We start from the raw sequence: 14,325 nt of genomic DNA, 5'->3' as shown, positions 1-14,325 counted from the left end.
CAAGCAAGCTCCTCCAATTCAGATAAGCCAGTTCAGCAAATCAAGGAGAATACTGCCATCACACTCTCAGAAATGTACCAAATCAATTTCATTAAAGCTAATAATTTTTTTAAAAACATGTTTTTGAGAAATGCACAGTGACAAGTTCTTTCAGGTCAACACTTACTAAAGCACAGTATAAATACCTTCCTCCTTGCCAGACTTGGTGTCTGTCCTGAGCACAGATAGCTGAGCTGCCCTCTAACATTGAAGACATTCACTTGCAGGTGTTTTTCACACACTCTTTGGTAACACTGGAGGTACTGAACTGGCAGGAGAATTGCACATAGTTCTTCTGGAAGCACAGCCTATAGGGAGCCTGAATGGTACTACAAACTGGTGGGGATTTTTTACTTACCCTTTTCAGAAGCAAAGATATTTCTTCTAGGTCATCAGGCTTTTGATCTATTTTGGCCATCTTTTCCCCTCAAATAAGTCCAGAGAGACAAATTCTGCTTACAGTGCAGAGCCATTCTGAAAAACCAATTCTGCAGAAGCAATTCTGTCCCACTCCCACTACCCCAATAGCACCATGTGGAGATATTCAAGAAACTATAGCAAGTCTGTGTCAAACAAAACAGACTTACTGAGGGACGTTGAGTTGTTTGCACTTGTTAGGAGTTTTCCCAAGGTGGCATCCTGCTGCTGACCTAGAAACATTACTCCTCACCCCTCTGATCAGGAGAGGTGCTCTCCAGCATGCACAGAGTGGGTTATCCAGCCCAGGTACGGGCTGTACTCCAGGGCCCCATGCTCAGACTGCCAAGTTTTCCCTGCCTGCATTACAGAATTATTGGCAGTATTACCCAATGTCACTCGCCAAAACAACTGTGGTAAAGGCCTGGCCATCCATTTGTAAATTTTCATCTCCCAGTTGATGTTGTCCAGACTGCTGGAGCCTGAAGTAGCCAAGTATCCCTTCTCAGCACAAAGCTGGGTCTGCAGTGGCAGCAGCAGATGCCTGACATTCAGACTCTTATCTGAAGGAAAATGAGAACAACCAGCTAAATTCAGTCTTGTAAAATTCTGCTCCTACAAAAGTAGATAATGTTGCTGTACTTGCATTTGACTATTAATAACTTATGGGGAAAAGACCATATGGCCAGTCAGATGGTAGTGCCCGTGACAACTTGTGCCACATGCCACTGGCCAGGCACATAAGCATTTCAGCATTCAGCACTCCTGTTTTCATCTTTCTATGTAAAGAACTGAGTAGCAAGACAATAAACAAAAAAATGCTACAAAGGCCAGGAACATATTCCCTGATGAAAACACTCTCTTTTCTGTAGAGAGAATGATTAAAAGTATTATAGTGTATTTTCCAGTCAGAAGAGCAAAATACACAGTTTCATTTGGCATTGAAAACAATGTAACATGGGGAACCTCACTTTACCCTGATTAAGTTGAGATGTAAGTCTTCAAAAGCAGAACCGAGAATGAAGAAGCACCTTCAGGCCCAAGGTGCCCTGCTGTTCATCACCCCAGCCAGTTAAGCAGTGTTTCAACACCATTCAGCAGCTGGGCTGAGGTGGGAGAAGCTGAAGTCCAGCCTCCAGAGCTCAGCAAACACCCTGAAATTTACTCCAGTACAGCATGGCAAGGCAGTTAATCATTATGGGAAGTCATGTTGCTACCAGGTAACAGGTTTAATGATTAACATTTACACATCACTTAGAATTTTTTTTTCTAACCTGCCTCCTGTCCTAGCAGCTTATTCTCAAATGCTACTTCTTCCCCAAAAGTGAACATGTAGAAAGAAATGCAAATGTAACCTGAGTGTACTGGTCATAGAAATTATAAGGGGTAGGGAGGTGGTCCAAATATATTATCAATGCAAAATGTAATGGGGGATGGCCAGTTACAAAAGGAGCTACCACAGGACAGAGTTTTAATTGTCTCTGGGGTAGTAACGGGAATCCAGCAGCAAATTCATCGAATATGTGTTGGTACACAATTAATATCCAAGCTGTCTCGGCCTCACAGGTATTTTCATCAGAGTTAATAACCAGAGTTTCCAGACTTCATCTCAGCTCTCCATCAGCAGAATGGAGGAAAGAATGCTTTCTATCCCCAACTCTTTATCTCACTCATGTACAGAGGTTATACACTCCAGTACAGAAGTTGTCCTTTCTGTTCACATTTGCACAAAACAGCCTGCAGTCTGGACAGCCAAAGAGATCTGCAGATAAACAGGAAGCATCCAGAAGTACAGGCCTTGTGTAAAGTCTTTGAGAGGAGCAAGACAAACAGGAGATCTCACCCAACTCTTACATGGAAATTGCTTGAAAAAGGATGGCAAGGTAACTGGTAACTCCAAACAGGCTTGTGGCAGCCCCTGATGGTTTATTATTCAACTAGTCTCCCCCTCTCACTCTCCCTTCACAGAAGGGCCCCAAACATGTCCCTCACATTCAGAAAGACCCAGCTACAGAGACACATATCCAGGTGTGAGATGTGCACACCCCTGGTACACAGAGTTACACCTAGGGCAGGGAAAAAGACTTTTCATAGAGAACAGTTTCTCTCCACGTCTCTCCTTGTGCTGAACCCTCAGCACATTGCCAACCCTCACCCAGCTCCTGCCAAGCAGTTCCAGATAATGGCTGGAGTCACCCCCATTGCAACCCAGTGCAAATCTGATCTCTGCATTGCACAGAGCCCACCCCAGGATAAGCAGCATCTGGCTCAAATGGCTCCCAGCTGACAGACACTGATCGAAATGCATCTAAATTTACCCCTATCAGATATGGGACCGTGATATGGGAATTTATCTTGGGAAGAAAAATACTGAACAGAAAATTTTAAGCAAATTCTGATCCCAATGGAAATATTTTCCGTTGAAATTCAACTCACCTACTCAAGACCAGAAAGATACAAATTGCCTCTAATGATTCAAAATAACCTGCTGGCAACATGCTTCATGACTGTCCTTGACACAGAGAATGGTGAAGACCACACTTCAAGCTCAGCACAGGGCCAGCAAATTAAACGTAGCAGTGGGAGGTGTATTTCTAGCAGAATTGTAAAAGCACTTACAGAAAGCTGGACAAGAAAACTGATGATGTATTGTGGATTCTCAAAATTTACTTAGTCTTTATGAATCTGTCACAAGACTTAGTTTAGCAATTTCCATGCAGCCCATTGGCAGGAGCAAGTTCCTCTTGTACACTGGTGAACTGGGGAGCCCTACACAGCTCCTATGGTACAGGAGGCACAGAAGAATAAAAAGGGAATCCTCTCATACACCCAATTCCTATCATCACTCTTCCCTCCTTAGGTTGCTGGTCCTGTCCAGCTGAGTGCCCAAAGTCCCTGGTCCTGCCTCCAGGCAATCTGTAGACACAGAATAATGCTGCTGTGTGGGGCAGCTGGCACAGCTCAGGGGGTCACCAGAATCCTGTGCAGACCCTACAATAATGCAGGCACAAGAGGGTAGGGAGAGTTTTCTCACCTTTTCTTCAGCACTCAGAGTGGTGCTAATACCTGTTTATCCATTCTTGGCCACTCTTTATGATGTCTCTTAGGAGAGATTGGGCAAAAGCAGAAGAAAAATACAGAGCATTCCAATCCCCTTTAAGCTCAACGTGACAATTTTAATCCTCTAACTAAAAGGAAAGAGGGGGGAAAATGAGATGGACTATGACAGGTTGGAAGGACTAAATCCCTGTTAACTAGGGCACCAAGATTTAAGGGGCTCAGCTTTGCACACATCAAGTGTCTCTCAGAAGGTCCTCACAGAATACTGTCCCCTCCAATTCCTCAGTGCAGGTGGAGACCCACTGCTGGTGGTGGGCAAGAGAACGCTACTGCCATGACATTGCCATGGTATGACTGATGAATCCAAACCCATGGGGGTAACATGGGGGTAACAAGCACCCAGGTAGCCCTTCTGAGTCACAGATACAAGGGGTAGCAAAGGTACCAACCACACAGGGCAGTAATGCACAATTAACAGCTGAACAGCAGCAGAGAGAAGAATGTAGCCATAACCTGTATTTCACATCAGTCCTGCCACACACAATGATTTGTATCACCCCACCATACTTCCTTTCAACTCCAATATGTCTTTCCTGAATGTGAGGTTTTGGGCCCGAGAAAATGAATGAGTGCATAATTTACAATGCATATTTTTAAATAATGCTGTAAGAAGAGAGATGCAGGCAGATGAGCAGATTTTTCCTATTACCCAATGTGACTCAATCTGTATCTTATGCTGTAAGGACAGTGTTTGCTTTCACTGCTAACCACCTCCTCACAGCTTGCCTAACATGTAGCATGAGATTGATGTCTCTTCAAGGACCTGACCTGAGCCAGCAGTCCAACTGCTCACTTAAAATCCTCTCACACTCAGCCAAAAGCAGCTTTTGATAGGTGCTTGGGCAGCTTCTCCAAGGCCAGACCTCACCTGACCTCATCTCATCATTGCCTGGCCTGACAGATTCACAGTTAGTCCTGATGGAATGCTGATTTCCCAGCCCTTCGCAAAATTTGATTTGGGCCGCCCAGCTGGTGTAGTCCAGTTTTCCCAGCACAGACTGGAAACACCCCAAAATGCCCCATGGGGCCACTCAGCTGGCAGACATGGCACAGCAATCTGGCATTCCAAGGCATGGCACAACCAGACTGAGACTACCCAAACACAAGGCAGATACAAACAGATGCCAAGTTCATTCAGATTTGTTCCAACAGAATTTTTGAAAGGGTTACCTCATGGCAGAGCATCCAACCCAAGCTGAGTATAAACGCCACCCTGCACCCAAGCAATGAGAGAAACATTCCTGTGCTCACCCAGCCTGCCCCTGACAATGGAACCAGCTCTGCAAGTGAAGCACCAACAGGGATGTGGCAACTGAGCATCCCTAGGCTTGATACAGGGTTATGCCCCTTCTGTCAGTGCTCCTGCCAACCCCTCAGAGGTCACTGTGAGAAGCTGTTCCCTATCTTTAGGCATAAAACAGGTAGTTCGGCCAAGTGGAGACATTTCAGAAGGTTGGGAGACAAATATGGCCCACTTCATCAGCAACCTGGTAGCTAGTGATTCCTACCACACAACCAGATCTGAATAAATCTCACTGAAGGGTACAAAGAAGAAAAAAATCCACCAAAAATTACATGCATATTACAGCTCCTGGGAAATACAGCATGATCACATGAACCAGGACCTGGCAGTGAGTGGCTTGCACCATTCACAGTTTCTAAATCCAATACCTTACTATTATATTTTACAATTTCAAAAGACTATAGGGAACTACATAGGAAGCACACAATTGTTTCAATTACATTGAGTGGATGTGATGGCTTTCATTTGCACTACCACTGTATACAGATTCCTGTACTTAGAGAGATATTGACCAGCTACCCAAGGAGCTGCACTGCTTTTTGCAGCTCTTATACACTCTTCTTTATTCATTATGCTTTTTACTGCATACTTGGTACCAAAAGGCACAAAGTTACAGCATGGCATCACTGGGCATGACATTCTCTGGCACCAAATACTTTGTTTAGGGCACTCAGCATGCAAGCAGATGGAAAGCATCATTTTTCCAATTTTTTGTCCTGCAGAAAGATTTTTTCAGAGAACGTCTGAAGACACTTTCATTGGTTAGAAGCACTTTTCCAGCCAAGGCCTAGCTGTTTCAGGGCAGTTATCCAAAACAATAAAGGCAAGAAAAATAGTCCTTCTTTTTTTCTCACAGGCCCACAAAATGTCTGATACAGATTTCAGTACAGGTGCTTTCTCTCTCTGCTACTGTTAAACAAAGCCCTCTCAAAAAGATCATATTACAGCTTATAAGGTGAAAAATTTGTTAAGTGAGAGAATTGAAAACAAGAGGTTAAAGCAGATAATTTTCCGCAGCTTTAGCCAAATGTCACCAGTGACCAATTTCTAACAGTCAGAGCACTGCTCCAGCCCAACCATGGCAGCCTTGAAGCCTGAATTGCTAAGTCAACCCTCCAGCTCCACCATGGCAGGACAAACAGCCAAGCATCATCTGACCAGCCAGAATGGCTTCCCAGCCCAGGGGCAGCCACACATGACAGCTTCATTCACATCCTGGGACACACAGGGACACTGACAGTGCTGTGAGACCTGCAGTGGCACTGCAGAGGGAGCTGAGGCAGGTCTCTGCAGAGATGATGCCCCTGAAGGAGGCAAAAGAAAGTAGCACTGAAGGGAGCATGCAGCTGGCTATCAAAAACCTGGTCTCTATCAACACTGAGAAATTACCCATATGCTCAAAGCACATCACAACATGGGTAATTTCTCTGCAGAGATAGGGCCCAAGAGACCACTATAGTCTTTTTTTACTTTGTTTTTTTATTTTGTTTTAAATGTACTGCCATATATCTCACTGTCTCCACAGCCCCAAGCACAACTGGGACGTGGGAATCTGAAACGGACAGTCCACCTCCAGTCCTTTATCACTTTTATTAGTTGCAAGAATATGTGCTTGTAAAGACACAGCAAAATACAGCAGCAGGTAATACACAGCCTTTTCTAACAAATCCTATTGTTCAGTGCATGGAGCAGCCTGTGTTGTGCCTTCAACACCTTCCTCTTGCAGCAGATCAGCCCCGACCTGCTACATTTCTAATCCTGTTCCTTGTTCAGAGGATACACAAAGGGAGAACTCAACATGTTTTGCTAAGGTTATCTCTCTCATTTCCAACCCTTTACAAAACTTGCAAGCTAAGTTGCCCAAAAGCCCTGGGAAGCAGATAAAATTTTCATTTTAGACTTTGAGGAAACTGAGGCATATGAAGAGCCTGTAAGAAGATGAGTTCAGTTTGTTCAATTAGGCAGCTGAACTCCCACTCTCACTGTGGTTCAATCTTTATGTTAATGCAATAGTATGGGTGGGATGTGTTGTGGATCATGGTTTCTGTGCTAGGCACTGGACAGACAGAGCAGCAGTGACAGCTGACAGGACAACCCCAAAGAGCCTACAAGCCTACTGCAGGAGCATACACACAACCAAAACAGGAAAGAGAAAGCAAGGTCTTGGGACTTGCACTGAGGTGACATAGAATAGGAACAACCAGCTGGTATTCTATGGGGAGCCAAGGAAGAGCAAGAGATCCCACCTTGCTGGGCTCTGCCCTGGGGCTTCCCGTGCAGAGATGAGACAATGCACTGGTGAGCAAAACACATTCTCCCCTTGCCTTTGAGGTGACTCTCAACCTGCCTGTCTTGGGATGAAGTGTCTGGACCAAGTTTCACCATGGCAAACAGCAACCTGAGATGTCTATCAAAGCTTTCTGTTTCTAGCAACAGTGCTAAATTTTTAGTCTTTAAATCTTAAGACAGTTTAGTACATGCAAAGACATATCCAACTGAAGAAGCAGCTGCATACTAAAGAATGTTTCAGCTCGCTAAACCTTGCAACTGCTTCACCCACTGATTTAATGAAAAGGTTCTAGTAAAATAAATCACATTCAGGAGCACCACACTGGGCCTCCTCTCACTTCTACACACTGTCCCAGGCTGCCCAGACCACCACGTTCCCCAAGCCCCGACTACCTCACTGCAGCTACAGCATAATTTTGATTAACAATTAAGCCCAGTGCTGCCAACTGGATTTTATTAATATTACTATTATGAGTAATTTCTTTCATTTTTCTTTTATTTTTAATGCAACACAAGGGCCCCTGGGACAAATTAAATATAAAATATAAATCATTTTCTGCCATTTAGGCAAACAGCAGCCATTCCCCCATTTTTCAAACATAATCACTGTAAATAAAATATTGAACCATCAAGCTGTCACTGAATCTTCCTCCTGCAGTAATACCCTTAGAGAAAAAGCTACCAAGTCATCATTTCCTATGGAGCTGGCACAGGCCCCATGAGCCATAAGAGAGATGCCACAGAGATCCCAAAACAATCAGTGCTGCAAGGGTCTGGCCACAGCAAGAATGGCTGTCACAAAACCCCAAGCATTAAGGGCTCTGTCCCCGACCCTGATACAAATTGGGAAGAGCAGAGGCCATATAGGTGCCAGGAAGAGCCAGGCAGGTGCTGGATTTTGGCAGTGGAATGGGCCAGGCTGAGCAGCACAGACAAACCCACCAACTGGCAGAGGCACCTTCACCTGCAAAACTGTTGGCACTGCAACCTGCAGCTTCTTTTCCACCTCATTTCCAACATCTCAGGTATCTGCAGAGCCACAGGGAGCAGAGCTGCTTTGCAGGCTGGTAGGATGGAGAGATGAAGTTTCCTCCACTATTCCTTTAACTTGAAAGGAAGATGTTTTAAGAAAACAAGAGCATTTTGTGAGCTGTTGAACGTGGCAACTTCACTGGTTTGCTCACCGTACCTTCTTGGCCTCAAGCTCCTGCTGCTGCAGCCAAGGTGGTCTGGCTTACAGGCAGCATCACAGCCCTGGGGGGACCACACAGCCTCCCATGCTCTGTACACATGTGTGCAAACTCCAACAGACACTCAGCATAAGAGCAGAAAGAAAGCTACAGAGCCATATGCCTGATCCTTGCCCCAAAAGGCAGGAGACTCAAGAGAGACCAATCTGCTATAAGTAAAATGGAAAAGAAACTGCTGAAATGAGCTGTGGCACCTCGTTAAAAATTAGGCCTTTTCTCTCCATAGCACAGCAGGTCATGAGATTAAGCCTGGCAATATTCCAATGCAAGGAAATAGTGCTGATGCCTCTCTTGTGGTTTTTTTGGGGGGTTTTTATTTATTTAGGATCCACCTCAGTTTCCCAAGTTACATGCCTGAGGCTACAAGAGCTGCCTCCAAAGGCACACATGCATGAGCTCATGGGACATAGGTCCCTGCAAAATGGTATCATTTAGCAAACCACAAAAGTTGCAGCTTATCTCAGTTGTGAGGAAAACAGCATCCTCTGAAAGCTGCACACAGAGGAAATGTGATGAAGGGCTGAGAATAAAATCATTCATGAATGTGCAGTGAACATCAGCCAGCACCTGCTCTGTGGGATACGGATACCCAGGAGCCAAAGGCAACACAAAACAAAAGCAGCAGAGCATGCTGTTAACTAGGCGTTCCAGGCTCTGAAGAGCATACATCAAGGTGGTCTTACTAATACAAGCATGGCTAAATACAAGCATGGCTAAATGTGCCAGTTTGGCAATTCAGAAAAACAGGTAAAGCCCAGCCACTGCCTATTTTCTAGGTAAACAAGATGTGGGAATAAAACAATTGACATATTTCCTTACCAACTTGTTCTTTGCCTACACACACCACCTGTTCTGAGCAAAGCCTCCCAGTGGAGTCTCCTGCTTGCTGTCTCACCACAGGCAGGTGACATGCAGTTCAGTGATGTTTGCAGAGCATTCAGAAAGCCTTTGCTACAAGGAAAAAGGACGCCTTGATCTCACCACCCCAGTGCTCATTCTACAAGGCTGAGCACAGAGGAAGGGAGCAGCCAGGAGGGCTGAGCCCAGGCTGCCTGAGCCAGCATTACAGTGCAGGGCCTCTCCACTGCCAAACTGGCTGCAGTGGCCTCACAGAGTCACTACACAGGTCACACAGGTTGGCAGGAGACAAGAGACAACATACCGGTTCCAAAGAGCAAATTGACAAAGATAAGAGGCATCATACCTGCTCCAAAGAGCAACAGGGCATCAGCCTAATACAATTTAGATCATTTAATAAGGATACTTTTTTAGATCATTTAATAACAATACTCTCCAACTTCCAGGCATGTTGCTGCTTCCCTGCCACCTCAGAGAAGTCAGCAAGCTGGAGAATCCTGTGGGCAGCCTCACATCCTGCTTTTGACTAGGGAATAGGAGCAAATACTCCCACCCTCAGCTCACAGTCAGCCAACAGAAAAATTTCTCTTTCAAAGCTGCCTACCAACCATCCCTCTCACTAACAAGCTTTGCCCACACTGCAGCAATGGCCTCACTCTCCTCACTGGGACACAAGTGTGCTGGGCGAGCTTCCCATGCTGCAGTCTTTAGACAGGAGAGAACAGCCCTGGGCTCTGCTCATCAGTGCCATACTAAAGCAGATATGCAGCACATGGTGAACAATTAACCACCTGTACCTAGTGCAGGAATGATGCTAAAACCCTTCCAAAGACACATAGCACAGCTCCTGGCCTTTGGAAATTTCCTGGAGATGGGAGACAACCTTTTGCCTAGAAGAGACAGAAAAGAGTCCAGGGAAGAAGCTTATCTTCCAAAACCACACAAATCAACTGTCAGAGGTCTTAGAGCTCCTTCTAATCAATATGAAACTATGCTGTGCTCCAGAGAAAAAATGCATTTCTAGGAGTGTGGTACTCACTTGTGTTTCTACCCTCTGTGGTAAGTAGAAGGAGAAGCGTGCAGGGGCTTGTCATGTCACCAAGTGAGCCCTGCCGTTTGCCAATATCTGAATTATCATTTCAAGCATCTGTAGAGCCTGTTTGTGAAGAGCCTATTGCAGAGAGGCCACATGTCAAGATTTCTATATATAAAGCAGATATCTGTAGGATCACGAGCTGTTTCTGGGACATTGATCTCTGACAGCTCCATGCCCCAGCTTAAATATTCAAAGATTTCCCTGCTGACTTCAGGAATCAGACATCCAGATTTTAAGTTCAAAGTTGTGCTAATAAATATGAGGTCAACAAATAAAAAACAGTTTCAAGCTGAGACTTGCAATTGACTACAGTGTTTACCTCAGGTGATTTTTATTCTTCGCATTAAGAGAGAATAAAGAAGAAAAACACAAGCCCAGAAACCACTTCAGTGTTTAAACTCATGCAATGCACCTTCACTTGTTCAGGATTTGAAATGTCATAGCATAGATGCAAGAGCAGAACTCTTGGACTCACTCATCCAAAACAAAGAATTTTTTTCTTTTTCCCAGACAGAAAAGCAGCCAATTTTAGAAAACTGAAAAAATATTTTTCCAGAGACCCATAAGTCACATGAGTCACCCTTATTTGCAGATGAGCCCAAACCTGAACTCCAACACCATCACTCATGCAGAGCAAAGGAAACCAGAAACTGGACCAAAATGGGCAGTTTGTCTCAGTGGCTCTGCAGAAAGCCAAGGGATAGAGAAGTACACAGAGCACAGGCATGCCTCCCCTTGTACAGGACCGCCATCATACATTAAGTCAAATAATCTGACTTTGAGGGGAATGAACTCAGGGTTGAGGGCTCTGCACTGCCAAAGGACAGCTGCTTCTCTAGGCTCCAGTGGGGCAGTAGAACTGGCACATTTCCTGTGCTGGCTGGGAGAGGGTGGTGGGCTGTGCTGGGGAACAAAGCTGGTCTCATGCTGAGGACTGTCTGCACAGCTACTGCCCCAGCCTGGCCAGCCTCAGGCTCACACACACAGCTCACACCACAAAACCCACTGCTCAGACCCTGCTAGATGCCACACCCTGAGGGACAGTGCCGTCCTCAGACCTCCCCCAACCTTCCTGCCCTGTGCCCACATGCAGTCGCCTCCCTGCTTCTGCCCCAGCAGTGCAGGCAGAGGCCAAGGCTGGGATAGCTCCTTGTGCACATCACTACTAAGCCTGTTAGGCTCCCCACAGCCATAGCCCTGTAACACAGTTACAGGAGTACACACTGCAATTTACCACCTTGCCTCTCACGGCAACCCACCAAACCCTTGGCAAACCCACATCCAGGAGGGAAAGCCCAAACACTGTAAACCCTTCCTGTTTTCCTTTCTCTATGAAATACATCATGGCAGGTCAGAATGTGAAATTTCCACCATGCATCAGGAGAGGGTCCTCCTTCATCTCAGCTGCTACTGAGAGCCCTATTGGGAAGGCTGGCACATCCTAGGACCCCAGTTACAGAGGGACTTGAGATGCAAAGGATGATTATTTTTCCTTGCTAAGGGATTTCTGGCATGGAGCAGAGCTGGAATGATTTACATGGTTTTGAGAGCAGAAGCAGATTTGGAGTGGCTGTTGCATGGCACTATCTTGTAAGGAGAGGCTTTGTGGTTAGCCATGAGCACATACTCCCCCCCTCCTCCCAAACAGCAGCAATATAACAACGTGTAGCACTGCCACAGCATCCTCCTCATGAGGATTTTAAGGTGCTTGGCAGACAATATGGATTCATGTAACCTCACAAGCCCTCTAAGAGGGAGTAAAGTAAATGCTATAAAAAACCAGAAGGGATAGCGGGGGAACAGAGAAATAAAACTGCTAGAGCAGCATGTTCAAGCTCACACAAGAAATCAGAGGCTCATGGGGCAGCTTCCTCTGCCACTAAGGTAGAATCAAAAAAGCAGGAGTGCTCCAAATCCTCCGTTTGTTCAACTCAGCCCTAGCCAGCCTAAGAGCATTACCCGGTGCACCCAAAGGGCTACAGCAATATTAGCACTCCTCACCATACTTATTTCCACAGTTCTGTTCCATAGAGAGTCCAAAGCAGAGCAGCCTGAACTGCCCTAGTGAGCAGGAAATAACAGAAGTGTTCTGCCCAAGAGCCTCAGCCTTGACTTTTGAGTTTCAGCAGCTGCAAGCAATGACCAAGGGGCTCAACTGAAAGAGTTTCCACCTTGCTGCCTGAGGGCTGGGACTGCTCTGCCTGCATTTCCCAAACACCTATACACACACTTCCCATCTCCGCTTTACAGGTGAAAAAAAGTGAGACACAGGCCAAAACACCCCAGTGCCAGGCAAGGCGGGCAGCCCTGGCGCCTGGCCCCTGCTCTGACTCTGCTTTTGTTCACTTCCATGTGTGCAAAACCAGCTGACAAATGGATTTGCAGCCAAAGAGTGACACACAGTGCAGTTCCCCAACTGCTTCAGCTGGATCACTCTCGGGAATGGTATTGCTGGGCAACTTCTTGCTCCAGGGGCTGATTTATTTTTTATGAAGCGATTGCCTAGAGTTGAGAGAGCTTTATTGACGTTATTATACAGGCTGAAGGGAGGACAAATCAAACCCACGGAGAGAGCAGAAAGGTCCTCATCATCATCCTCAAGTCAGGAGCTCAATTTTATCCTCCTACTGAGCCCACAGATACCCAAGGTGGGCAAAGTGAAGTAACTGAAGTAGCAGGGGTTAGGAACGGAGCCCTGGGGACCCCCACCATCTCCCTGCCCAAACCCTAGACTGAGCCCGGCTCAGAGTGCTGCCTCTGGCTTGAGAGAGACAAAAGTCCCGAGTGGCAGCCGGGCGGAGGGGCCGAGGCAGGGGTCAGTACCAGCTGTGGTCACCCGCATCCCCCCGGGCCGATGCTGGCCGGAGGAAGGGCTTGTCAGAGGTCATGGCTCTCAGCTGCTCCTGTCGGGGAAGCACTGTGATCACACACATACGTGTCTGTCTGTGTGCACCTCCTGAATGCGAACCAAAAGCCTTCCAGCTGTTCCACGCGCCTCTTTCCCCGGCCAAGGGCAGCCGCTCTCAGCCAGAGGAGCAGAGCCCTCTCTGAGGGAGAGGGAGACAACTCGCAAACACTTTATCCACGGCATTACTCCGTTCCCCCGAGAGTGCCCACCCTGCTCCCCGCTTGTAGCGGCTGCCATGGTGACGAGCACGAAAGCTAAAATAAACAGAAAGCAGCCCGAAGGCAAAGCGCAGCCCTCCCCGAGCATCCTCCCGGCAGGACGGGATGCTGCGGCCGCCGCTCACTCACGATCAGGGGGATGGTCCTCTCCTCCCGGCGCAGCTCCATCCTCCCGGCCGCCCTCTGCCCGCTCCGGGCGCTGCCGCCTCCGGCCGACCTGCCGCCAGCCGCCGAGCGGGGCTTGTTGTCCTGCCATAAGTAGTAGAAAGTGCCCAAGATCCAGGCGACGGTCAGGATGGCGATGGCATTAGCCCTGATCCTCCTCATGCCGAGCGCCCCGGGGGAGCCTGGGAGCGCTGCCTCGACGGGCAGGGGCGGCTGCGGGAGGAGGAAGAAGAGAGGAGGAGGAGGAGGAGGAGGAGGCGGCGGCGCGGCTCCCCCGGCCCCAGCCCCAGCCCGGCCCGCACCGCCCAGCCGCCGCCGCCGGGTCCTAACGCCTCGCCCGCTCCGCCGCAGGGGGCGGAGGGCTCCGCGCCTCCTCCTGCTCCTCCTGCTCCTCCTCCCGGCCCGGCCGGCGCGGGGAGCGGGGACCGGCGGCCAGGGGATGCGCTCGGCGCTGCAGCGGGGACGGGGCGGCGGGGTCTCAGCCCCAGGGGATGGCTGCGGGGACGCGGACAGCACAGCAGCCTGTCCTCTGCCCCTCTGCCCCGCTGGGACTGGTGTTTGTACTGCCAGAGCCGTTCCCCTAAGGCAGGCGGGCAGCGGATACACCCCCATGGCACGGGGGATGTAGGCACCCACCCGCTCCATGGAGATGAGCCCATCTC

The 14,325-nt window shown here is 47.9% G+C and overlaps 1 protein-coding gene across 4 annotated transcripts in view; it reads right to left on the bottom strand.

Moving 5' to 3' along the window:
* Positions 1-13,868, bottom strand: part of GALNT16 (polypeptide N-acetylgalactosaminyltransferase 16) — a 75,734-nt gene extending 61,866 nt beyond the window's left edge. For 3 of the 4 annotated variants that reach the window (XM_083863168.1, XM_083863166.1, XM_083863167.1), the window contains exon 1: positions 13,628-13,868. In XM_083863168.1, the coding sequence (XP_083719294.1) occupies positions 13,628-13,825 (198 nt within the window). In that variant the 5' untranslated portion in view covers positions 13,826-13,868. Of the gene's footprint in view, positions 1-1,432; positions 1,547-13,627 lie in introns of those variants that run through there. The other variant, XM_083863169.1, reaches the window with a different exon arrangement.
* Between the last annotated feature and the right edge of the window lie 457 nt (positions 13,869-14,325).

This window comes from Zosterops lateralis, assembly GCF_965231275.1.
Source record: "Zosterops lateralis genome assembly, chromosome: 6".
In the NCBI taxonomy this organism is placed as follows: Eukaryota; Metazoa; Chordata; class Aves; order Passeriformes; family Zosteropidae; genus Zosterops; species Zosterops lateralis.
Note: the sequence above shows the minus strand (reverse complement) of the source record. Positions and strands in the feature narration are given on the sequence as shown.